This window comes from Aethalodelphis obliquidens, unplaced genomic scaffold (assembly GCF_003676395.1).
Source record: "Aethalodelphis obliquidens isolate GAN/ISIS:26980383/991018 unplaced genomic scaffold, ASM367639v1 scaffold11, whole genome shotgun sequence".
In the NCBI taxonomy this organism is placed as follows: Eukaryota; Metazoa; Chordata; class Mammalia; order Artiodactyla; family Delphinidae; genus Aethalodelphis; species Aethalodelphis obliquidens.
This window is the reverse complement of record NW_020837955.1, coordinates 9,270,742-9,297,317: the sequence shown is the minus strand read 5'-3', so window position 1 is coordinate 9,297,317 and position 26,576 is coordinate 9,270,742. Positions and strand designations below refer to the sequence as shown.

General features: G+C 39.5%; 1 protein-coding gene and 1 non-coding gene across 14 annotated transcripts in view; both read left to right on the top strand.

Annotated features, from left to right (window-relative positions):
- The window catches only part of PANK1 (pantothenate kinase 1), a 111,593-nt gene extending 87,315 nt beyond the window's left edge, over positions 1 to 24,278 (top strand). For 11 of the 13 annotated variants that reach the window (XM_027112012.1, XM_027112008.1, XM_027112011.1 and 8 more), the window contains 5 exons: positions 5,393 to 5,646; positions 10,648 to 10,824; positions 11,330 to 11,453; positions 19,625 to 19,750; positions 22,811 to 24,278. In XM_027112012.1, the coding sequence (XP_026967813.1) occupies positions 5,393 to 5,646; positions 10,648 to 10,824; positions 11,330 to 11,453; positions 19,625 to 19,750; positions 22,811 to 22,867 (738 nt within the window). In that variant the 3' untranslated portion in view covers positions 22,868 to 24,278. Of the gene's footprint in view, positions 1 to 285; positions 389 to 5,392; positions 5,647 to 10,647; positions 10,825 to 11,329; positions 11,454 to 19,624; positions 19,751 to 22,290; positions 22,437 to 22,810 lie in introns of all 13 variants that reach the window. The other 2 variants (XR_003433814.1, XM_027112015.1) reach the window with 2 other exon arrangements.
- On the top strand, positions 3,452 to 3,559 carry LOC113623700 (U6 spliceosomal RNA). The gene has a single exon (XR_003434017.1). It is a non-coding gene; the product is annotated as a U6 spliceosomal RNA (small nuclear RNA).
- Positions 24,279 to 26,576: the final 2,298 nt, after the last annotated feature.

Genomic DNA, 26,576 nt, shown 5'->3' with positions numbered 1-26,576 from the left:
GTCCTATTTAGAATGCAAAGTATTCTAATGATAGAAAATTTTTAGAAAAAAGTCATCCCTTTTGTCCACTTAGCTCTTCATTACAAGAGATACTTTGCCTTGTAAGTTTTGTTCAGTTCAAGACTAACATTTATTAGAAGTTAGAAGTGACTCTTTTCATTTTTTAGAAGAAAACAAATACCTACCATCTAAACAAGCAGGATATAACAACAATCTTATTGGGTTTACATGAGATTTAGGGAACAGTAAAAGATTCTCTTATAGTTTCACTACATTTTTTTCAAGGTGTGAGGACTTAAGAATTGGCCTTCATTAAGCCAGAAATCTCCAAGGACACAACCGAAAAAAGTTAATAATGGTGGAAAAGTCATCAGGAGGGGATAATAAGGTAATTGTGGATGTGTGAAATTCTAAATCTAAGTAGACCATTCATTATTAGCTGGGTTCCTATTATTAATCCAGGAACTGATTTGTGATATTGCAGGAGCATAAGCTTTGTAGATACCGTCATCCTACACTTCATTCTGGCTCGACCCTTTTGGCCATTCGTGTACCCCTTTTATCACTGGGTGCCAGGAGGAAGAAGCCATCTTTGAGGTTTTGTTATTTTTCTCACTCACGGAACACATTTGAAATTTCTCTCTCTCTCAGGTCTCAGTTAGCTGTCCTGTGTGAGGAGAAAAGAGCCCCGAGTGTAATTTATAATTCAGTCAACCATTTTATATGCAAATTGTTCTTGGTTGAGTAAGATAACCTTTTCTGCCACTTCCATTATGATTTATGGAGCCAGGGTCAGCAAAAGCACCTTGGGAAGCGTGGGGTATCACACAGATGCATATTTTATTCATTTTGTGCAGAACGATTTGGTGACTCATTTCTCAAGCACAGGAGAGTGATGGGACTGGTTTGGGGTAGGTCCATAGAGAGTAGGTATGGGACCTCCTGGGATGGTTTTTACCAGATTTATTTACTCAGCTATTTATTTAGTTACTTTTTAAGTTTATCTTATTGAAGTCTAGCTGATTTACAATGTTGCATTAATTTCTGCTATACAGCAGAGTGATTCAGTTATACATATATATACATTCTTTTTCATATTCTTTTCCATTCTGGTTTATCACAGGGTATTGAATATAGTTCCCTGTGCTATACAGTAGGACCTTGTTGTTTAGCCATCTTATATGTAATAGTATTTATTTTGGACAGACTGAAGCACATAAGGAGAACCTCTTAGAGTATCCTGAACATGTGTTTAGAATCCATATTTTTTCTAATTTCATCATACAGGGAATCACTGAATTCCTTTGAGAAATTAGAGTTTTCGGTTTGGAAATGATGTTTCCAAATGTATTTCAACTTGAGATAAGAAGACCTGAATTATTTTACTTCTTATATAAAATGCATGTATAACTCATGTTTCCAAAGCATGTTCACACAGCCATCTCACTGGATTCTTGAAAACAGCCCTGCAGGTTAGCCAAGGCAGCTCCTATTGGGGAGAGTATGTGATTTTATTGAAGGCCTGTTGTCACTGTACTGGAGTGGGGTCATGCATTAATCCCAGCTCTTCAGCTCCAAAGTCTGTGTGGTCCTAGGACTAACAGCGTCAGCATCACCTGGCGATATTGTTAGACATGCAATCAGAAACTCTGGGAGTGGGACCCAGCGATCTGTGATTTAACAAGCCCCCCAGGTGATTCTGATGGCACCTAAAATTTGAGAACCCCACTGCACCCATGCTTGCTTGGGTGACTTTGGGACTAGGCAAAGCAAAGTTAGTTTATCATAGTAGTAGTTTGAAAAAAAAATTACTTTTTTTACTTTATTTCTTCCCCTACTTCCGTTATTTACAGAGTGTGAGTCTTAGGGCAAGTTTGGTTTGTTGGTGTTAAGTTTGGGGAATAGTTTAAGCTTAATGATTTAGGAATTGGCAGAACTCATACTTTCCGAAAGTGCTAAGGAGAGTCACAAGCAGTGGGGTGCTGAAATCAGCTCCTACTGGTTCACGAGAGCCCATTGTGTGCATGAGAGCGCATTGTGTCTTCCCAACGCTGTGTTTAGTGACATCGTGTTGGTAGCTTGAAGTTGGCTATGGTGGGAGTGATTATACCATGGAAATTGGTAAATGCTATAAACCAGGGCATTTGCTCCCAGAGAGCTGGTTGTTAAACATTTACCAGCACGCCTTGGTGACAAGGTTATGTTCACATTAGCTGAAGCTTCATCTGCATGTTTGCTGGATCTGATGGTTTTTTTTTTTTTTAATTTAAAACTAGCTGCCAGCATTTAAAAATTGGAAGTTTTCACATAAAAATCTGGGTTTCCAGCTCTTGAGAAATAGAATCATTTGGCAACATTAAGCCCTTATTACCACATGGCAACAACGGGCTGCAGTGAATTTTAAATACGTGTGGATTGTCTGTGGGCCACAGTCCCCATCATTCTGTTACTTTAACATTTAGTCAAGGGACTTCACTCCTTTATTGGCTCCTGCAGCATTTGCTTTAGTTACCCTGGTATAAAGAAAACTAAACCCAAAGAAAGAGTGTTTCTCCATAGCTGGGATCTGAACATCCTGTCCAAGTAATGATTTGACTCATCGCTTACACTTGGGAGCCTGTCTGTATTCCTGGATGGAAAAGACCTTTGAGGGAGGTCTCCATAGGTCTCCATGAAAGCGACTAATATTTCTGTTTCCCTGTTTGGGGATGCATGACCTCAGGCTTCAGAAATATCCATCCCTCAGTGAAATGTTATAGAAGAGATGTTCATTTGCTGCTAGCACTTTATTTGAAAGTGATTTTGAGGGGAAAGGTGAGATCTTTCCCTTCAGAGCAAAGCTACGTGCTTTGTTTACTTGCCCCGACAGGTTTTTCTTTTTCCCGAACATAGTTTCAGGATGTCCCCTGAACAGACGGTGTCACTGTTCGTGTTTGTGATGTTGGTTCTGGGCACTGCTGTCAATATTGTTGATGGACCTCCGATTAATTTTTAAGCAGGTGAACCTATGGCCCCAAGACTGGGTGATGAAATCGCTACTTTTCAGTTTGTGGTGATCCAGGAGGGGACAGTTTTCCCTGTTCCATTTAAGAAACGTTTATTAAGCCATTATTATGAGCCTTTGAGCGTGGTGCTCAGGGGCACCCACTGAACCAAAAACGAGCCAGAATGTGACCCACGCTGTGAGCACGTTGGAAGACGTTGATAGGGCCAGGGAATCCCGGAGGATGAGGAGGTAGCGTTTACACGGCTGTGTCACTAGAGTGTTTAGGTCTCCAGATAGCCTTATACCTATAGTATTACCCCCTGAACACGTGAATCATGACATGCATCTCACCCAAAAGTTCCACTTGGTGAAAAATGAAATGTTCAAAATCACTTATGCAATAGATGAACTTTATCACCAAGTGTCATTTAGAACGATTGTTTCTGCGTATCAAGAAAACGTCTAGTGCTCGTTTTGGCAGCACATATACTAAAAATTTGAACGATACAGAGAAGATTAGCATGGCCCCTGCACAAGGATGACACGCAAATTTGTGAAGCGTTCCATATTTTTAAAGATGTTAAAAAAAAGAAAACGTCTACCACCTTGCTGGTAACCTATTCTAACTAATTCTGCTCTGCAGGTATAGCTTCAGTGGATTTTTGTTGAATGGGACATTCAGGTGAGTGATAAAAAGTCAAAAGTTTTCTTCTAGCTATTAACTTTTATAATGAAGATGATGCTTTTGGGGCAAAATATCTAAGTATAGTAGTTGTGTAGGTGGTTTCCAGATCCCAGAAGCAGGACTCATGAATGAAGACAAGAGAAGAACAGCGCGTTATTAGGAGGCGTTTGCTAGTTGTATCACTTAGGGAAAATTATTTAAGCTCTATGAGCCTTAACCATAGAGTTAGGATAACAATACCTCCTCATAGGGTTTTTGTGAGAATTAAATGATCTAGTACAGGTGCTTGGCATATAGTAAATAATAAGTACCAGTTATTATTTTCTTAAAGAGATTTTTTTTAATTTAAATTAGAACTTAAAAATGATCTTCCATCATTGGTTCAGTTTCATGTTGGTGAATGTTAGATTCTTTTTTTTTTTGGACCAGCAGTAATATCACTCTTGAGGATCGTGAATAAACTTTTGAGAATGCAAAGTACCCATCCTCTGCTAAGGCTAGCCCTCAGCCAGCTTATTCCCCTTTACTTTTTTCCCCCGTACCTAGGAGAATAGGAGTTGTTGTTTCATAGGAGCATGAAAGGACACTCTGGGACCACCTCAGCTATTAATAAAAGAGGCAATATTTTTTGAGTCCTTTGCACTTGCCAAGCCCTGTGTTAACATTTTACATATATTATTATCATGTAACCTTCACAATACTGCACTGTGGGTATTATTCCCATTTTACAGAGGAGGAAACTGAGGCTTGAGAAGTTAAGTAACTTGCCCCACATCCCTCAATTAGGTAAGAGTTGGAGTTATAGCTTTCAAAGCCAGGTCTGTCGAACTCCAAAGCCCAGGCTTGGGAAACGGAGAGTTGGGCTGTGTGGGCTCAGAGGAGATTGTCCCCAGCTCCCAGGCTCACATGCCTCCCTCAGGACTCCGTATCCTGCCAAGAAGCGTAGGAGCCTTTCTGCTTTCAGAACATTTCTCACTTGCCTCCCCCTGAGGTGTGCTGGGTGAGTGCTCTAACAGTCCTGTGACTGCTCTGACAAATTACCACAAACCTAGCAGCTTAAAACAACGGAAATTTACTCAGTCATAGCTCTGGAGGCCAGAGGGCCGAAATCAAGGTGTTGGCAGGACCACACTTCCTTCAGAGACTCCTGGGCAGAATCCATTCTCTGCCTCTGCCAGCGACTGGTGGCCATCGGCCTTCCTTGGCCTGTGGTGCAGTTCTCCAGGCTCTGCCTCGCGTCTTTACACGGCCTTCTCCTCTGTGTCTGTCAGATCTTTCCTGTGTCTCGTAAGGAAACTGTCAGTGGACTTAGAGCCCACCCAGATAACCCAGGATGCCCTCTGCATCTCAAGATTCTTCACTGAATCACACCTGCAAAGACCCTTTTTCCAAATAAGGCAGCATTCACAGGTTCTGAAAATTAGGACATGGACGTAACTTTCAGGGGCAACCCTTCTGCCTACCCCACGTGCTAGTGGCTTCCTTGCCAGCTATCAGGTAGGGTCCTATCTCTCAGCAGGCACCGTGAGTAGACACGACATCCGGTAAAGGCTGCCTTTCCAGTGGAATGACTGGTTCTCAACAAGATTTCACAGCGTGGTGCTTGAAGGATGTTTCCATGCTTTTCCTGTTCATGACACATGTTAAGTTCAGCTGAAAGCTTCCGGGGGCTTCCCCTGAGGTGGTAGTGGTCTCTCTCACAAGGGTTCCTTCTCTTTCAGATTGCTGACCTTCAGCTCCACAAACTGGACGAACTGGACTGTCTGATTCAGGGCCTGCTTTACGTTGACTCTGTTGGCTTCAACGGCAAGCCGGAATGTTACTATTTTGAAAATCCCACAAATCCCGAATTGTGTCAAAAAAGGCCGTACTGTCTGGATAACCCGTACCCTATGTTGCTGGTGAACATGGGCTCAGGTGTCAGCATCCTAGCAGTGTACTCCAAGGACAACTATAAAAGAGTTACAGGGACCAGGTAAACGTGGTTTCCACTAGAAGAACCTTTTTGTGCTTAAACCCAGGCCTCTTCCTTGAAGACCACTTTCTGAAAAGGTTATTTATATTTAATACATTTTTAAAAGAAAGATCTTACCCTCCTCAGCCAACCAAAAAGGATCTATTGGATATGTTACACAGGGTGATTTATAGAAAGGTTAATAAAACACAGCCTTGGTTGGAAACTGGTGAGGTTGTGGGAAAAAGTGTTGCACATACCAGAAATTTTCCCAAAGGCAGACATATTAAGTGCCAGGTGAATGGCAGGGACCACATGCACAGTAGAATCCAGGTGGAAGGATGCTTGGGATGGTCAAAGAGGGCTTCTTTCTGGAAGTACCTTGGTGCCTAGCACAGGAAGAATTGCTTGAAATAGTCATTCCAATCAGTGAGCCAGATTGGGTTTACAAAGAGTGTTTTTTACCCTCAGGTAAATGCTCCAGCTGCAAACTGGAATAGTCAGCACACCTCACGGGGAATTGGGGAGTGCAGTGGACGGGAAAACAGCCCTGCAACTAGAGCAGAGCAGAGTACCATGTTTCTTAATGTACACACTCCCCAAGGGCACGTGGGCTCAGCTTCCTGTTAATGGGGATTCAACACGGGAAAAAGACCCAGGGTCAGAAGTCTTTGAGAAATTGTAGTATAAACAAAATTAAACAGGTTTTCCTTACTTATAAGAAGATTTGGTATGAAGTGTTTCTTCAACTTATTGGAACACAGAGCCCAGTTTTGGAAGAACAACTTAAGGAGCTAGTGTTGTGTGCTTTGAAACATGGTATTGAAACCCTTGTTTTTGATAGATGAAGATATCACGTAACTTCTCTGGGCCTCAGTTTCCTTGTTTGTGCCATGAAGTGAGTGAGTTGTTTCTTAGTTTCTACAAGCTTTTCCAGTACTGAAATTCTGCGGTTCTACTCACCTGTTAGGAGGAGAGCACTGCTTTTCTCCTGTATTGACATGACTTGTGATGGGTTCTGCAGACATCAGTGGTTCACCACTGGGGAAGGGAAGATTGAGGCCCCCAGGGGACATCTGGCAACGTCTGGAGACACTTTTTGGTTGTCACAACTGGAGGTGCAATGATAATGGCATCTAGTGACCAGAGGTTAGGGGCGCTGCTAAGTATCCTACAGTGCATTGGTCAGTCCCCCACAGCAAAAAAAGTATCAAGCCCCAAATGTTAACAGTGGTGTTAAGAAACCTGAACCACACATTCTGACTGATCCTGCTTGTGTCCGGAATATAGGCTTTGGTGTGTACGTTAATTGCCGCTAGTCAATACATTTTCTCAGTGAGAATACAGCACTAACCTTACTTGCTCACATGAGAATCACAACGGGCCCCGTGGCCTCATTAGGACTGTCCGAACTGTCTGAGACAAACGAAGAATTCGGCTGAGCTGGTTTTACCTTGAGAGAGTGATCTCCTGAGAAAGGTATAATTTTTAAGAAACTACAAACTGCTTCCCCAAAGGAGCCATTGAATTGGTACAGCTAGTCTCAAGGTAACAACAAGCTAAACATTTTCCAGAATGAGAGATATTTATAATTTTGTTCATTAACACTTAACAAATTCATGAATTATATCACAGGTACGCTCTCTCAAACTTGGGGGTTCTAAGGATCTGGGTTGTCTTTGAATAACGAGCCCAATTGTGATGTTTGATATCTGTCACTTGTGCAATAATGCCTGTCCATTCCAGTTACTGGTAAATGCCAGTTAATGATCACTGATTTGCAACATCAACAAATCCTGTGTGGATGCCCAAGCTTCCTTACAAGCTCTCTTTAACCAGTAGTTTTGGAAAGGTGCTACAGGAGACTGAAGGTTCCTAGAGAGCCCTTTCTGGGGCTGCCACAGGTGGGGGAGGGGAATGAAATATCAAGTCTCTGGGCCCCAGATCTTGTCCAACCAGAGTTGTTCTGCCAAAGGTTTTTTTTAGATCCAAGTTAGAAAACCACTGATCTAAACTAGAGGCATACCTCGGAGATACTGCAGGTTCCATTCCAGACCTCCGCAATAAGCGAGTATCGCCATAAGGCGAATCACACGAATTTTTTGGTTTCTCAGTGCATATAAATGTTGTGTTTACACTGTACTGTAGTCTATTAAGTGTGCACTAGAATTATGTTTTAAAAACGTATATGCCTTTATTAAAAAATATGTTATTGCTAAAAAATGCTAACCATCATCTAAGCCTTCGGTGGGTAATAATCCTTATCGATAGTAGCACCAAACATCACAGATCACCATAACAAATAGAATAATAATTTTAAAATTTGAAATATTGGGAGAATTACCCAAAATGTGACACAGAGACACAAAGTGAGCAAGTGTTGTTGGAAAAATGACACCGATAGACTTGCGGATGCAGGATTGCTGCAAACCTTCAACTTGTAAAAAATGCAATATCTGCAAAGCGTAATGAAGGGCAGCACAGGAAAATGAGGTGTGCCTGTATTTTGGTCAGCAGTGGACATCCGTGTGTGGAATACACTTTGGGAATCACTGATTTAAGCAAAGGCTTCAGTTTTAATTTTGTTACTCCTACTGTGATAGCTATAACTCTAGGTTTTTTGTTATTCTCATATACCCTATTTTCCCATTAAGCATTTTTATTTTTAGGAAGCCACATCGTTACAGGATATCAGTTTTCTTTTAAGCATGTGATTTTAAATGGTTTGTTTCAGTGTTCCTGTAACTTTACTGCATCCTAGATTAGTAGCAACATTTCTGTTGACCAACTCCGATTTTATTATAGAAGTCAACTGAAAAAACAGAACTTAACAGCTAACATTGTTAGAATGTGTAATCTATTAAAAGAGGAATGAAAAGAATTTTAAAACTTCAGTGAAACGAACAGTGCAGCTCATTTCATTCTTTTGGAATCAGTTTTAAGGGCATGGATAATTAAGTAATTGGATTCTTCTACTTCTTCCGAAAATTCCTCACTACAAGTTGGTTGGTTTTTTTTAAAAAATGATGTTTTGGTCTCTGATTTGCTGAGAATCTTGCTGTGTGTCTGCTGAAACAAACATGTATCTGATTATGAGAGAATCACTAGACTGGAGAGTGGTCAGCAGGTTAAGGAGGTCAATAAAGTGCTCTTCTGCAACCGTGCATTCTTTCCTCCTATCTGCAGTACTCCAGCTGTGCCAATCCATGCTCGCTTTCTCCATTCAGCTCCGATTCTGTCTGGAGTCACCTGTCACTTTCCAGTCATACAAAGCCCATGTCCTTTTTCACTCATACCAACACATCAGATGATGAGTTGCCTTCTTTCTAAGTCAGCCAGTGTCTTCAGGTGCCTATGTTTGGAGTTGGTTGTTGAACACCTTGATGAATCCAAATACCTGATATTCAAAGAAAGGTTATTAGTGTGGATGAAAGGTAGGAACTAGAAATGTGAGCCAAGCCTTTTAGAAGAATATAAAGAGAGAAAACAAGGCAAATTCAGATGACACGCAAACCAAAAAGTGTTCCCCTTAAACCACGCTAGCTTTCTAGGGTAGACTGAAACTAACGGCGTCGCATGAGGTGCCCTGTTAAATATAAATGAAGACAAACTTTCTTAGAGGGAATCCAGACTTTCTACTCTGACTGAGGTGTCAAGGCAATAATGCCCACAGAGCTCTTTTTGTCCTGTGGTACTGCACCTACAGTTTGGATACGGTGACTTGTGCCCAGCTACCTAATTTTCCACGAGGACCCATCATTTCAATCAAGTATGTATTTTTGTAAGAATCACTATTTAAGAAATATCACAGTTAGTCCTTAGATGTGATTTAAAGAACCGTGTGTCTATAATCTGGTGCCTTCTTGGTAACAGTTATTGACAGTCAGTATAATTTACCCTAAATTTTCTTTTTTCAAATTTAAGTTTTAAAAATAACCTCGATCTCAACTTGAATTTTCTCTTAAAAGCCAGTAGCCAAACACATGTGGAATTCCCAGGACTAGCAGCTCTTGAGGCTTCAGAACAAATTGATGTGCATTTGCTCTTCTGTCTAGTAGGTAAAGAGTAAGGCCCATTCATGGCCATATCAGTGCTCTTTCCTGCCAGGAGCTCACTGGTGACAGCTTTACTCTGAATCTGCTTTACTTCCCCTCAGGTAACTTTGATATTAATACACAATTGAGTTCACTTTCAACTATCATAATTGGTTTCTAATTTTTTCTCAAAAGACTATTTTAGAAGAATTTCCCCCCAAACAACTGAAAGCTTTTAAAACACGGTTTGAGCATTGAAACCATTTTAAGATCTTTGTTACTATTCTTTGACTATTGGGTGGTAAGTAAAGTACTAATAACCTTTTCTAGAGTTTACTAGAAAAAAATCCAATATGAGATCCATCGGTGGTTTCCGTTTTGAAATTTTTGAGGAGCTTAAATGAAATTATTTCTGCTAGAGAAGCAAGGTCAGATGAAAGATACAGCTTGGGGGCCAGCTATTCCACGCAGCGTCCCAGTTCAGTTTTGTCACCACAGAGTTTGTCTCTATAGATATGAACTGTGCTTCAGGTACACAGAGTTTCTTTTTCTAAGTATTTGTTTAGCTACATATGTTTGTATTTTTTCTTTTTAATAGAGGTCATTTCTCTGGTTATTTGCAGCTTTCAGACCACGCAAATAAGGGAGATAGATCATGATTTGGCCCCATTTTATAGGTGGGAAGATTGCATGAAGCACTTAGGTCAGTGGCTAGTTCAAGGTCTCACAACGGAAATCAGTGAGAGTCTTTCTCTGGTTTTGTTCTTAAACTTCAGGGCGAGTTTTCCTTGATGTTTCTTTTAGTCTCTGCCCTCTTTTTTTATCCAATCTACCCTAAAGCTCTTTTTCACCCAGCACTTTGATTCAAGTGCCCCTTTGTTTTTCTTCTGTTCTTATTAACCCATATTAGTGATATTGATGTAGTTGGGGACTTGGATGGGCATCTCTTAAAGTAAAACTTAAAAAATAAACCTTATTGTTCCTTCAGTCTTGGAGGTGGAACATTCCTAGGCCTATGTTGCTTGCTGACTGGTTGTGAGACCTTTGAAGAAGCTCTGGAAATGGCAGCTAAAGGCGACAGCACCAATGTTGATAAGCTGGTGAAGGACATTTACGGAGGAGACTATGAACGATTTGGCCTTCAAGGATCTGCGGTAGCATCAAGGTAGAGACTAAGTAGCTAGGAGGAGTAGCGATTAAACACAAGGCAACCTCTCCACCCTGGCTGTTCATTTAGTTGTTGTTTTTTTTAATGTCAACCCACCAGCCTGGCGCAAGGATCTATGGTATTGGAGCTCAGACTTGATCTCCTGCCCTTGATGAAGCACTGAGATGTTTAGCTCTTGTTGCTTGTGCTTAAAATAAGGCAGCTTTGAAAGAAGGTTCTGGAAAACTGCAACGGTTTCCCCCGTTCCATTCTTGTCCAGATATCTAGAGGCATTTAAATTTTTTTTTTTTCCCCGTTAATAGCCATGCTACTTTGTCCCTATTAAGAAAAGGGCAGCCAACCATTCATACCGTAATCCTGTCTGCTTGTAAACCATGGTAGCCAAATCAGGTCATTTGAGCTCAATCAGAGTTATTCATAAAGCTTTCCACAGTACTTTGGTGGAAGCATGGGGCCTGCCTAAGGATGATTTTGAACACTCTCGCTACTATTTCCAACATAGCTTTGGCAACATGATGAGTAAGGAAAAGCGAGATTCCATCAGCAAGGAAGACCTCGCCCGAGCCACCCTGGTCACCATCACCAACAACATTGGCTCCATTGCTCGGATGTGTGCATTGAATGAGGTAAGGCCTTAACCTAGGGAAAGCCATGTGTCACTCATAAACATCGTTTGGCAGTGCAATAACTGTTGACCCTCACAAAACCACAGATCCTTAGGAAACCTGCCCTTCCTCGTAGTCACACCTGGTAGGACATGAGGGGCGTGTGTTGCGGGGAGGGACAGGAGTATGTTTTAGTTTTAAGTAGGCACTAGATGATGACAAACAAAACCATCTAACTGTGGAAACATGGTAAAAATGACAATCTATACCATAACCTCTCCAACCTCATGGACACACACCTAATGAAGGCTGGCGAAAATCTCTCTGCATCCTTGCAAATAAGTGCAGGTAAAACATTCCACTTGCAATATTCGATATTCTCTCTGCTTTCAGCTTCTTTACAGTGTTGCCTTGTGGCATGGAGTTCAAGCAGCATTGTACAGGGCTATCAAAGCACAGAGAGCTTGCTACAGCTGGGGCCAGCCAGAGCCCCAGGCACAAGAAAGGGTGGACCTGATGACAGACCAAGCTTTGGTACCATGTGTTAAAACACCGCAAAATTCCTTTGCAAAGAATGGAACCCTTTTCTGAAATACAAGATGTGTAAAGTAGGTGTGTAATACAGCTGAGTTGTATTAGGAAGACAAGAAAGAGGGGGCATGGAATAGGTAATAGTAGAAGAAGCACTAAAGAATCTAGTAGCATCAGTAGTAGACTTTTTTTTAATATAAATTTTAAGAGAAATATGACATACCTACAGAAAAGGGCTCAAATCACAAGTGTACAGCCTGACGAATTTTCACACACACACACACACACACACACACACACACCCCTAATACCCACCACACAGATCAAGAATTAGAACATTACAGGTACTGCAGAAACCCTTTCCACCCCCCTTCTAGTTGAATAGTGGACTGTTAAACAGGGTATGAGGCAGTCTTTATAATAGGTGGATGGCAGCCCTTCCTTTGAACTCTGGGGTTACAAGAGAGACATCCTCCTTTCACAATATTTTTTTTTTCACATCTTTATTGGAATATAAATGCTTTACAATGTTGTGTTCGTTTCTGCTGTACAACAAAGTGAATCAGCTATATGTATACATATATCCCTACATCCCCTTCCTCTTGAGCCTCCCTCCCACCCTCCCTATCCCATCCTTCAAGGTCATCACAAAGCATCAAGTTGATCTCGTGCTATGCAGAAGCTTCCCACTAGCCATCCATTTTACATTTGGTAGGGTAAATATGTCAATGCTACTCTCTTACTTCGTCCCAGCTTCCCCTTCCCACCCTGTGCCCTCAAGTCTGTCCTCTACGTCTGCATCTGCATCTTTATTCCTGCCCTGCCACTAGGTTCATCAGTACCACGTTTTTAAATTCCATATATATGCGTTAGCACACAGTATTTGTTTTTCTCTTTCTGACTTACTTCACTCTATGACAGACCGTAGGTCCATCCACCTCACTACAAGTAACTCACTTTCGTTTCTTTTCATGGCTGAGTAATATTCCATTGTATATATGTGCCACATCTTCTTTATCCATTCATCTGTCGATGGACACTTAGGTTGCTTACATGTCCTAACTATTGTAAATAGTGCTGCAGTGAACATTGTGGTACATGACTCTTTGAATTATGGTTTTCTCAGGGAATATGCCCAGTAGTGGGATTCCTGGGTCATATGATAGTTCTATTTTTAGTTTTTTAAGGAACCTCCATACTGTTCTCCATAGTGGCTGTATCAATTTACATTCCCACCAACACTGCAGAAGGATTCCCTTTTCTCCACACCCTCTCCAGCATTTATTGTTTGTAGAATTTTTGATGATGGCCATTTTGACCGGTGTGAGGTGATACCTCATTGTGGTTTTGATTTGCATTTCTCTAATGATTACTGATGTTGAGCATCATTTCATGTATTTGTTGGCCATCCGTATGTCTTCTTTGGAGAAATGTCTATTTAGGTCTTCCACCCATTTTTGGATTAGGTTGTTTGTTTTTTTTGATATTGAGCTGCATGAGCTGCTTGTATATTTTGGAGACTAATCCTTTGTCAGTTGCTTCGTTTGCAAATATTTTCTCCTATTCTGAGGGTTGTCTTTTCATCTTGTTTATGGTTTCCTTTGCTGCGCAAAAGCTTTTACGTTTCATTAGGTCCCATTTGTTTATTTTTGTTTTTATTTCCATTACCCTAGGAGGAGGGTCAAATAAGATCTTGCTGTGATTTATGTCATAGAGTGTTCTTCCTATGTTTTCCTCTAAGAGTTTGATAGTGTCTGGCCTTACATTTAGGTCTTTAATCCATTTTGAGTTTATTTTTGTGTATGGTGTTAGGGAGTGTTCTAATTTCATTCTTTTACATGTAGCTGTCCAGTTTTCCCAGCACCACTTACTGAAGAGGCTGTCTCCATTGTCTATTCTTGCCTCCTTTGTCAAAGATAAGGGGACCGTATGTGTGGAGGTTTTCTCTGGGCTTTCTATCGTGTTCCATTGATCTATATTTCTGTTTTTGTGCCAGTACCATATTGTCTTAATTACTGTAGCTTTGTAGTATAGTCTGAAGTCAGGGAGCCTGATTCTTCCAGCTCCGTTTTTCTTTCTCAAGATGGCTTTGGCTATTCACAGTCTTTTGTGTTGCCATACAAATTGTAAAATTTCTTGTTCTAGTTCTGTGAAAAATGCCATTGGTAATTTGACAAGGATTGCATTGAACCTGTAGCTTGCTTTTGGTAGTATAGTCATTTTCACAATATTGATTCTGCCAATCCAGGAGCATGGTATATCTCTCCATCTGTTTATGTTATCTTTGATTTCTTTCATCAGTGTTTTATATTTTCTGAGTACAGGTCTTTTGCCTCCTTAGGTAGGTTTTTTCCTAGGTATTTTATTCTTTTTGTTGCAGTGGTAAATGGGATTTTTTCCTTAATTTCTCTTTCTGATCTTTCATTGTTAGTGTATAAGAATGCAAGAGATTTCTGTGCATTAATTTTGTATCCTGCTACTTTACCAAATTCATTGATTAGCTGTAATAGTTTTCTGATAGCATCTTTAGGATTCTCTATGTATAGTATCATGTCATCTGCAAACAGTGACAGTTTTCCTTCTTCTTTTCCAATTTGGATTCCTTTAATTTCTTTTTCTTCTCTGACTGCTGTGGCTAGGACTTCCAATACTATGTTGAATAATAGTGGTGAGAGTGGACAACCTTGTCTTGTTCCTGATCTTAGAGGAAATGATTTCAGTTTCTCACCATTGAGAGTGATGTTGGCTGTGGGTTTGTCATATATGGCTTTTATTATGTGGAGGTAGGTTCCCTCTGTGCCCACTTTCTGGAGAGCTTTTATCATAAATGGTGTTGAATTTTGTCAAAAGCTTTTTCTGCATCTATTGAGAGGATCATATGGGTTTTATTCTTCAATTTGTTAATATGGTATAGCACATTGATTGATTTGTGTATATTGAAGAATCCTTGCATCCCTGGGATAAATCCCACTCGATCATGGTGTATGATCCTTTTACTGTGTTGTTGGATTCTGTTTGCTATTATTTTGTTGAGGATTTTTGTGTCTATGTCCATCAGTGATGTTGGTCTATAATTTTCTTTTTTGGTGATATCTTTGTCTGGTTTTGGTATCAGGGTGATGGTGGCCTCATAGAATGAGTTTGGGAGTATTCCTCACTCCACAATTTTTTGGAAGAGTTTGAGAAGGATGGATATTAATGCTTCTCTAAATGTTTGATAGAATTCGCCTGTGAAGCCCTCTAGTCCTGGACTTCTGTTTGTTGGAAGATTTTTAATTACAGTTTCAATTTCATTATCTGTGATTGGTCTATATTTTCCAGTTCTTCCTGGTTCAATCTTGGAAAGCTGTACTTGTCCAAGAATTTGTCCATTTCTTCCAGGTTGTCCATTTTATTGGCATATAGTTGCTGGTAGTAGTCTCTTATGATCTTTTGTATTTCTGTGGTGTCAGTTGTAATCTCTCCTTTTTCATTTCTAATTTTATTGATTTGAGTCCTCTTCCTTTTTTTCTTGATGAGTCCCTGGCTAAAGGTTTATCAACTTTTTTTATCTTCTCAAAAAACCAACTTTTAGTTTTATCGATCTTTGCTATTATTTTCTTCATTTCTATTTCATTTATCTCTGCTCTGATTTTGTGATTTCTTTCCTTCTACTAACTTTGGGTTTTCTTTGTTCTTCTTTTCCTAGTTGCTTTAGGTGTAAGGTTAGATTGTTTATTTGAGATTTTTCTTGTTTCTTGAGGTGAGCTTGAATTGCTATGAACCTCCCTCTCAGAACTGCTTTTGCTGCGTTCCATAGGTTTTGGATCATTTTGTTTTTGTTGTCATTTGTTTCTAGGTATTTTTTTAATTTCTTCTTTGATTTCTTCAGTGATTTTTTGGTTATTTAGCAGTTCACTGTTTAGCCTCCATGTACTTGTGTTTTTTACTGTTTTTTCCTGTAATTGATTTCTAATCTTATAGCGTTGTAGTCAGAAAAGATGCTTGATACAATTTCAATTTTATTAAATTTTCCAAACCTTGATTTGTGACCCAAGATGTGATCTATTCTAGAGAACGTACCATGTGCACTTGAGAAGAAAGTGTATTCTTCCACTTTCAGTTGGAATGTCCTAAAAATATCTATTAAGTCTATCTGGTCTATTGTGTCACTTAAAGCTTTTGTTTCCTTATTTATTTTCTGTCTGGATGATGTGTCTATTGGTGTAAGTGGGGTGTTAAAATCCCCCAGTATTATTGTGTTACTGTCGATTGCCTTATGTATTGAGGTGCTCCTATGTTGGGTGCATAAATATTTACAGTTGTTTTATCTTCTTCTTGGATTGATCCCTTGATCATTATGTAGTGTCCTTCCTTATCTCTTGTAACAGTCTTTATTTTAAAGTCTATTTTATCTGATATGAGTATTGCTACTACAGCTTTCTTGTGATTTCCATTTGCATGGAATATCTTTTTCCATCCCCTCACTTTCAGTCTGTATGCGTCCCTAGGTCTGAAGTGGGTTTCTTGTAGACAGCATATATAAGGGTCTTGTTTTTGTATCCATTCAGCCAGTCTGTGTCTTTTGGTTGGGGCATTTAATCCATTTACATTTGAGGTGATTGTTGATATGTATGTTCCTATTACCATTTTCTTAATTGATTTGGGTTTGTTTTTATGAGTCTTTTTGTTCTCCTGTGTTTCCCACTTAGAGAAGTTCCTTCAGCATTTGTTTTAAAGCTAGTTTGGTGGTGCTGAATTTTCGTAGCTTTTGGTTGTCTGTAAAGCTTTTGATTTCTCTGTCGAATCTGAATGAGATCCTTGCTGGGTAGAGTAAGGTTGTAGGTTTTTTCTTGGTTGTAGGTTTTTCCCTTTCATCACTTTAAATATGTCCTGCCACTCCCTTCTGGCTTGCAGAGTTTCTGCTGAAAGATCAGCTGTTAACCTTATGGTGATTCCCCTTGTATGTTATTTGTTGCTTTTCCCTTGCTGCTTTTAATAATTTTTCTTTGTATTTAATTTTTGATAGTTTGATTAATATGTGTCTCAACATGTTTCTCTTTGGGTTTATCCTGTATGGGACTCTCTGCACTTCCTGGACTTGATTGACTATTTCCTTTCCCATGTTAGGGTAGTTTTCGACTATGTCTTCAAATATTTTCTCAGACCCTTTCTTTTTCTCTTCTTCTTCTGGGGCCCCTATAATTCAAATGTTGGTGTGTTAAATGTTGTCCCAGAGGTCTCTGAGACTGCCCTCAATTCTTTTCATTCTTTCTTCTTTCTTCTGCTCCCTGGTGGTTATTCCCACCATTTTATCTTCCAGCTCACTCATCCATTCTTCTGCCTCAGTTATTCTGCTAGTGATTTCTTCTAGAGTATTTTTAATTTCAATTATTGTGTTGTTCACCATTGTTTGCTCTTTAGTTCTTCTAGATCTTTGTTAAACATTTCTTGTATTTTCTCCACTCTGTTTCTGAGATTTTGGATCATCTTTACTATCATTACTCTGCATTCTTTTTCAGGTAGGTTGCCTACTTCATCTTCATTTATTTGGTCTTGTAGGTTTTTACCATGCTCTTTCATCTGTAATGTATTTTTGTCATTTCTTTTTTTTTTTTTTTTTTTGATTGGTGTGGCTGTATTCCTGTCTTACTGGTTGTTTGGCCTGAGGCATCCACACTGGAGTTTACAGGCAGTTGGGTAGAGCTGGGTCTTGGTGTGAAATGAGGACCTCTGGGAGTCCTCACTCTGATTAATATTCCCTGGGGTCTGAGCTTCTCAGTTAGTCCAGCGGTTTGGACTTGGTGCTCCCACCACAGGAGCTCAGGCCCAACCTCCAGCCTGGGAACCAAGATTCCGCAAGCCACATGGTGTGGCAAAAAAAAAAAAGAAAGAGAAAAAAAAGGAGCAGTTCAATAACAAAGAATAAAAAATAAAATAAAATTAGAAAGATAAAAATATATTAGGAAAAATAAAAATATAATCGAAACAAATGCAACAAGGTAAAACAAATCCACCACAGAAAAAAATGAAAAAAAGAAGGAGGGGGAACAAGCCAAAAGGAGCAGAATAATAACAAAGTATAAAGAACAAAATAAAATTCCAAAAATAAAAGAACTATTAGAAAAAATGAAAATATAAATGAATCAACTACAAGGTGAAACAGAACCCCAATCTAAAAGAGGAAAAAAGAAAAAAAATAAAAAGCCTTGGCTATGGGGGGCAGAGTTTAGGCAGGGGGTGGAACTTAGGCAGGGGCGATGCTCAAGCGTGGGGTGGGGCCTCTGCTTAGGACCTGCGCAGAAGGGGAGAGGCAGCATGTCCAAACGGGAGCCTCTGGAGTGTGGAGTTCCAGAGTTTGGAGGTAAGGCCCTGGGTGAGGGTGTGTGGCTGGGGTTTATGCCCAGCGTGTTGGAGGGGGTCTCAGAGGGGGTCTCCGAGTGCAGAGGCAGGGCAGTGGCTGGGGGTGTGGGGTGAGGCTTGGGCTCTGCAGGGTAGGAGGGAGGCTCCAGGGCAGAGGATTAGGCCTGGGAGCCCAACAGGCTCCCCAGTGCCTAAGTGGACAGGGAAAGCACTGGCCACGTTCCCTTCCCTTCCTCCATGCCTACCCCCACCCAGGGTCTCCCCTGTCCCTGCTGGACCCCTAATCGTGGGCCCACCTCCCACCCCTCTAGCCAGGGAAAATTTTCACAGTGGTTAATGGGTTCATGTATTGTTAAAGCTTCAGACAGTTAGAAGGCGATGTTCCCAGACCCTGGTTGCTCTTGATAGACTGAACAGAATAATGCCAGCTCCCAAGACTCCCTTCCCTTTGATATGAGTGACCATAGCAACTGGCTCTGTGAGTGAGTGAGGAGTGAGCAGTGTCTGTGTGGCAGATAGGCTGAGCTCAGTGTGAGGGGTGTGTTCAGAATACAAATCTGTATCCGTGACAACAAAAATATAAATGTATTATTTGTTATCATATTGTAACCCACATACTGACCAAACAGGATATTTCACCATATATCCTAAAGGTAGAGACTGGGTATTGTTTCTTTTTTGTATTCCCAGTGTTTGGCACAGAGCAGCCTGACCACAGTTGTTAGATGAATAACCATGCCGTAGCCATTTAATTTATTGAGTTGGTTGGGAGTTCCCTGGTGGCCTAGTGGTTGGGGTTTGGAGCTGTCATTGCCATGGCCCAGATTCGATCCCTGGTCGGGGAACTGAGATCCCATGAGCCACGTGGCATGGCCAAAATATTTTTTTTTTAATTTTTTTAATAAATAAAATTTTAAAAATAATTTATGAGTTGGTAATAATATAGTTTATAGTTGGAAGTTTGGGGGATTTAAGGAATACACAGGCAAATTTAGATGAACTCCAGTTTTAATTTCATATGTGAATGTTGGGAGCTGAATTTCATATCAGATCTAAGGCAGCCTAACATAATACCTGTAAATGAGCCCAGTATTAGTCTCTGCCTCCCCCAACCAAATTCTCCCCCTCATGTTCTTGTGGAATGCATTCTGAGGTTTGTTTGACTTCATCTTGGAAATCCTGAAATAATTCCACTTAAAAAAAAAAATTCACTCTGCAAGGTCCTGGAGTACAGTGATACGCAGCACATTGGGTCTGTTGCTAAATGTTATTTTTATGTCATGGTTCCATTGTTTTTCTTTCATTTTTTTTTTTTCCAGAATATTGACAGAGTTGTGTTTGTTGGGAATTTTCTCAGAATCAATATGGTCTCCATGAAGCTGCTAGCATATGCCATGGATTTTTGGTCCAAAGGACAGCTAAAAGCTCTGTTTTTGGAACATGAGGTAGGTTGAGTTCACATGGACTTAATTGTCCTACATGGAAGTTTTTGGGTTGTCTAACATATGAGCGGGTTCCTTAGTTTGCATTTATGCAAAAGATAAGGAAGAACATTATATAAAATGGAAGCTCTGTTATCCAACAATCAGGACTAGTAGATGGTTAATTTAAAAAAACAAAAAAAATGTTTAAATGATTAATCATGGAAAAATATCTTCCTACTTTTACCATTCTATTTTAATATAAAATGTATAAATGTTCATTCACTCACCAATTTCTTGATGTAGGACCAAGACCTATTTTTGAGCATGGGTTCTGCTGATCAGAGCTTTGTAACTGTCTTTTTTTTCCCCATAATCCACAAGTATTATGCAACTTTTATGATATCTCGTTTGTTTCTTTAAAGTAGATCAAGAAATTAAAGATACTTATGAAGCAATTTGGTTGCAGAGTCATTCTAGATTTTCCCAATCTTTCATAGGTAGGATCCACCTAAACAGAGGGCAGTGGTTTGTGACTACCTTTTTCAATCTTTGTTTCATTTTTTCCATTTTTATTGAGATATAATTGACATATAGCATTGTATAAGTTTAAGGTACACAACAATAATTTGATATATGTATATACTGTAAAATGGTTATCAGTGTAAGTTTAGTTATCGTCCATCACCACACATTGTTACATTTTTTTTTCCTTGTGATGAGAACTTTTAAGATCTACTTTCCTAGCAACTTTCACTTGTTAACTACCTTTTTAATCTTTCTCAAGAATTTAACTGGATTTTCAAAGAGGTGACCATTCATCTTGTACTCTTTTTATTGGTTTGGGTGGCATATAATTACATTAGATTATTACATTAACAATCAAACTGTCATAAACAAATTTGAGGATAAACACAGGTGACTCTTGGCAAGTAAACAACTCAGCTGGTGAGAACAGAAGTGCTTGGGCTGCTCCGAGTAGCCTGGTGGCCTTGAGAGGCTGGTGTGCTAGCCATTAGGCAGCCTGTTTACAGAAGAAGTGGAGTGCTCTGGTTAATGCAAAGGGGCCCTTATATCCAGTTTCTACACTAATACAAATCGGAGGTTTCTAAAACTGAGTGGGGAGCCCTCATCTCTTCCCACTTCTTCTATTCCCCTTCAAAATAAATACTGTAGAGAGCAGCTGTTTATCACGGGAGGTACCCAAAGCCTTGGGTATATTGCAGCAGAAAGAACATTGGGAGAACGAGTGTCATAAATTTTAATTGTAATGAATAACTACTGTGGCATTTTTCTCATCTCCAAACTGAATTATTTATTTGAAAAGTTGCTGGTGCATTTATAAATTATTTAGAGCTCTCTAAGCCTATGTTTTGTTTTATTAAAGCATCTAAAACAATACGAAGTTAAATACCAAATAGTTAACTGTTTAACTGTACTAAAGAAAGTTTTTGTTTTTGTCTTTTTAAGGAGGCTAAGGCATGAAGTGATATAACTTTTTTACGGGGGGCGAGGGCAGTGGAGTCTCAGAATTTTCACTCCCCCTCCTCCAACCAGAGCAGCTCCTTTTTTATCTGCTTAGTTACCGATTTCCCTTGTAAGATTTTGTTTAAAAAAATAATTAAAATGAAAAAGAAGACCACTCTTCTAGCCCATCTGGTGTTGCCATATTTAGCGATTAAAAATCTAGGACACAGTTGTTTTACCTGGCATTTATCTGGCAACCCTAAGTTTAGATCCTCTTGGACTAAGGCAGAAAACAAAGCCTGGAAGCCGTCAGGGATTAAAAGCCATCTACAAGGGCACACAGGGAGTTAGTTGATGGTAAGATAAGGAAAAAGAGCCAGCATTTGGGGGAAACCTACTTCTCTGGATAAAAAGGCATCCCTTTGTACAATCTTAGGCCTCTGTGAATGATGGCTTTGGTTTGTTACTAAGTATCATAACTCAGTCTCTATGGCCGATGAAAGTAGAGCAATTTTATATCTCCTTGTAGGTGTTTCTCAGAAATTTCTCTACCTTCTTAGGTTCACTCTCACTTAGGCAGGTCTTCCTGGAGGATATTATGGAGAGAGGACTTTTGGGAGGTGCTGGTGAGGTGGCCTTCCTGCCCTGCCTGGAGTCCTCACTCACTCAGTCCCACTCACTCCACTTATGTAAGTGTGCGTCTCCTAAGAGAAGTAGTGTAGCCAAGCCGTTGAGAGCACAGGCCCTCACTGACTTGGAGACCTTAGGCAATGGCTCTACCTTTCCATTTCTGTTTTAGCTTTTGTGGAATGCAGTGATAATATTATTTGTCTCATAAAGTTACTGTGACGATTAAGTGAGGAAATCCATGTACATTTCTAGCATATAGTGAGCCCTCAGAGGGCAGCTGGCAGGGAGGCAAAGATCCTACCATGTAGTGTTCTGCCAGATGCCACCCATTTCGCAGTAAGTAACTGTTGAGTCAGGCAAATACCAGAGGAGGAGAGTCTCTTGGCTTTTGGAAACCAGCTTCTCTAAACATTTCCATTTTTCAGCTTCCTTCATTTTCACAGATAACGTGAGCTTTTCCTTTACAGATGAGCAAAGGGAAACTTAGCTGATTTAGATGCCTTTCCGGGATCTACTGAGGGAAGCTTAGAGCTATACCTTGTGAGACATTACAACTTTGAAGTCAGATAGATTTGCGATTGAACCCTGGCACAACTCATGTGACCTTGAAAGGGTAATTTACTTTATTACCTCCCATTTCTCATCTGTGGAATGGGAGTAATGTGAATTTTGCCATGACAAGGATTAAAATGAAACAATCCTAATCCTAAAAATCCTAAAAATTGTCAACACTGATGTAGTATACACTGTGGGGCCAGATATTTTTCTACGCACTTTACATCAGTTAATTTATTTAATGTATATAAACAAATAGATATCCAATGCATTTATTATTATTATTATATCATGTTTCATGCCAGAGGTCAGGTTTTAAGTTTCTTGTATCTATAGCATTAGGGGGCAGCATTCCTCGAATTATGAAAAACAGTAGGTATTGGACTAAGGTTCAGAGATAATCGTACAGAAGTTTTCTCATTGTTGTTGTAGGGTTATTTTGGAGCTGTTGGGGCACTGCTGGAACTGTTCAAAATGACTGATGACTAGTAGAGATGGGACAGGGATCCAAGCTCTGCGGCTGGAGAGGGTGAAAGCCACTGTGGGACGGAAGCCAAGCCATTATGGCAGATGAACCTGCTGGATTTGTAAATAATTAAAATCCTTCTAGCTGATCTTTTCTCTTGGGTTTTGAGCTTATGATTCAAAATGGGGAATACAAGAGTTTTTTCTGTATACTGTATTTTTTAAAAAAATATTTGTGCAGCGTGGCCAAACCTACCAATCTTATGCATTGACTTTGAAAAATGATATGATGTTTAAGAAGGACCTGAAATGTAAGTGCTGTTTATTTTTCTTCTGGGGTTTACTGATCAGTGTGGTAATTTTAACTTCATTTAGTAATTACTCTAGGAGATTTTACCTTGACTTATATTTTTCATGACGTTTCATGATTTGCTGTTGGTTTCAAATGAAACTACAAATCTGTCATGTTTTACTGTGAACACTATTTTGTTTGTTTGTTTACCTTTTTGGGTCTTGTTTTTTCTGTTTGAATGTCTTAGGGAAAAAGAGAGTCCTTCCCCCTGTTTCTGTCCTCAGATGACTCCCCGTCCCCCCTCCAATACCGTTCTTTAATGTAATTGTTCATATTAATCAAGGTGCTGACCAACTCAATACAAAGTTAAGCACGAGATCTAAAGCTCTCAAAAGTGCCCTTGAAGAGAAAACTCTGAAAAAGTGTTCATGAATTTAGTGAGTCTGGCAAAAGTTGAAAATTATATGCAATTTTGTCGTATCCCTTATGAACATATAGTGTTGCGGTAGATTTATTTTATGTTAGGTTATGTTAAATTGAAATGTTCTCTGATGAGGTGTCCTCATCCATGCACAGCGTATGAATGGCAACAAATCCTTGTGCAAGATATTGGGATTTACAGGGGAAAGTCTCCCGGTAGATTAACTGTTCACGTTGGGATGTTTAGGAGAAGTCATGGGTTGAGATGTCATGTGGTAATATCTGTGTTTTGTACATGTATGTAGCTAGGAGCTTTGTAACAAGGCGTCTTAAATAATAATAAAGTTGTTTTTTATTTGAAATATTTTAAACTGTATTTCAATCCCACTTTCTAAAATTAAAAAAAAATTATTATACTGATCTATATATTTTTTTTCTGTTTGAAAGATATCATTGGGACTGATGGGTAACTTTCAAATGAGAGTCTTATACAAATACTGAAACACATGAGATCTAATGATTTAGAACTAATTAATCTTTTGAATTGAGCATATTGCTGAAAGGGATTTTTGAAGGGCAGTACAATTGCTCCATGATGAAACTTTCCTTCTTTGCCTCTGGGCACTATCTTTAATTTCTATGTCTTCAAGTCTTGAAGAAGTTGATGTTAATGGAAGTATTCACTTGTCTGGTTGAAATAAAGCCTGTTTCTGTTGTGATTTTTTTTAGTGTATATGTTATTTTCATTTCTTAACCTTTATGTCCATCTTATCTGCTTTTGTATCATAAAATGAATATGTGTTATACTTTTGCTACTCTACATTTCATAACTTGAAGCTTTCACATAAGCATGGTAAGGTCCAAAACACTGTGTCTTCAGTTGAAGCTGTAGCCCTATGCAGGGGTTTGTTTTTTTTTTTTTTTAATGTAGCTTTATTGTTCTTATACAACTAACTCCTTATTCCCAAAAGATCACTACTATATTTTGTTATTCTGAAAGAGTTCCAAAATTTGGTCATCACAATTATATTTGATCAACTTATGCCTGGCTTAAAAAAATTCAAGCAATTAAGATGCTCTTGAAAAAGGTAAGTGTGAAAATCCACATATCCTCTGTGATAGTACCTTTTTTAGATTGTTCTCTTCTGCCATTCCTACTCTCATCTGTTAGGGAATAGCACCCCTTGGATCATGGTTCTGCAAAAAATAAAATCAGGGCAAGTTAGTATGACTACATAATTTTTTAATTATCTGGAATTACTTGATCTCTCATTACAAATGTTTAAAACATGAGGAGATAAATTACTCCGTTATACAAATATCAGTTAAATGTTGTTTACTTATAGCCAGCATTTTTTTTTTTTTTTAATGAGGGAGTTGTAGCCTGAGGAATTGTTTTACATTCGCTTGAATTATAGAAACTTTCCTTTGTCTCAACATCATGAAGAAACTTGGCAAGACTAAAGAATTTTTATCTTGAACTCCATGAATTCAGGGTGACCAGGTGGTCCAGAACATGACTTTTGGTTCTGAGACAGCTGCAGTTTTGATCCAGCTCAGCTATTGACAAGCTTTGTGGACAAGCTGCTAACCCTCTCTCTAAACCCTAATTTTCTCACTCATAAAATGGGGCAAATAGTAGTTTTTAACCTATGTATTTAAAAAGCTTAGCACAAGGGCTAACACATAGTAAAAGCTTCATTAATGCTAGCTATGCTGGAAAAAAAATAGATGTTTGTAAATTAATGCATTAAATCAGTGATTTCTAAACTGGAATGTGGGGAATCCATTTTAGCATAAAACATCACACAGATCTGCATATGCTAGTACACGTCTACAGCCCCATATCCACACTTCCAAAATCCCAAACTCTTAACATTTCTCTTGACAGAAAAATTCAAGACAGAAAAAGTTGATTTGAGCATTATTTATCATTCTTTGGGGGGCTCTTCACATGTTTCGTTGCAAAGCTATTAATGTGTTTGATTACAGGGTCTGCCCAAGACCCTACCAGAGCTGTTAATAAAGTAGGGAGCAAGGGCTTCCCTGGTGGCGCAGTGGTTAAGAATGCCTGCCAATGCAGGGGACACGAGTTCGAGCCCTGGTCTGGGAAGATCCCGCGTGCCGCGGAGCAACTGGGCCCGTGAGCCACGACTACTGAGCCTGTGCATCTGGAGCCTGTGCTCCACAACAAGAGAGGCCGCGATAGTGAGAGGCCCGCGCACTGCGATGAAGAGTGGCCCCCGCTTGCCGCAACTAGAGAAAGCCCTCGCACAGAAACGAAGACCCAACACAGCCAAAATAAATAAATTAATTAATAAACTCCTACCCCCAACATCTTCTTAAAAAAAAAAAAAAAGTAGGGAACAAGTCTGAATCTTAAAACAGAAGTGGTCTCAAGAGTTTCAGATAAAGGACTCATGGAAAGATTTACCTGTATTCTTCAGCTTATGTACTTTTCCATATTCCATATTTACATGGATTCAGAGTCCCTTTGTTGGGAACCATTGTTACAGGTAATTTATACTTGACATCATTCAGTCATACAAGGAATATTAAGAAGTTATTTTGTGCCAGGAAGGAGCACTGAGTAAACTAGGAGGAATAGGATACAACCCCTGCTGTCCAGTGTGGGGAAGACAGAAGTCTTAAACCAACACATATAATTAAGTGTCACAGGTGTCATTCATTCATTCATTCACAAATATTCACAGCAGTGAACAAAACAGACCCATCCTCACAGACCTTACATTCTGGAAGGGAAGACAGATACATTCCTAATTACATAATGTTACATCAGTACTACAAAGAGAAAAAGTAAGGTAGAGGGGCCTCAGAAGGAGGTAATTCTGTTTAGAAAATGAAAAGGGGATTGAAACTTCTCTGGTTAGAGTGCTCAAAGACAATCTCTCTTAGGAGGTGACATTGGAGCACAGGTGAATAAAGCTGAGAACACACCATGGAAATACCTGGGGAAAATACTTTTACTCCTGGAAAATGAGAATGGAGGTTGTGAAGACC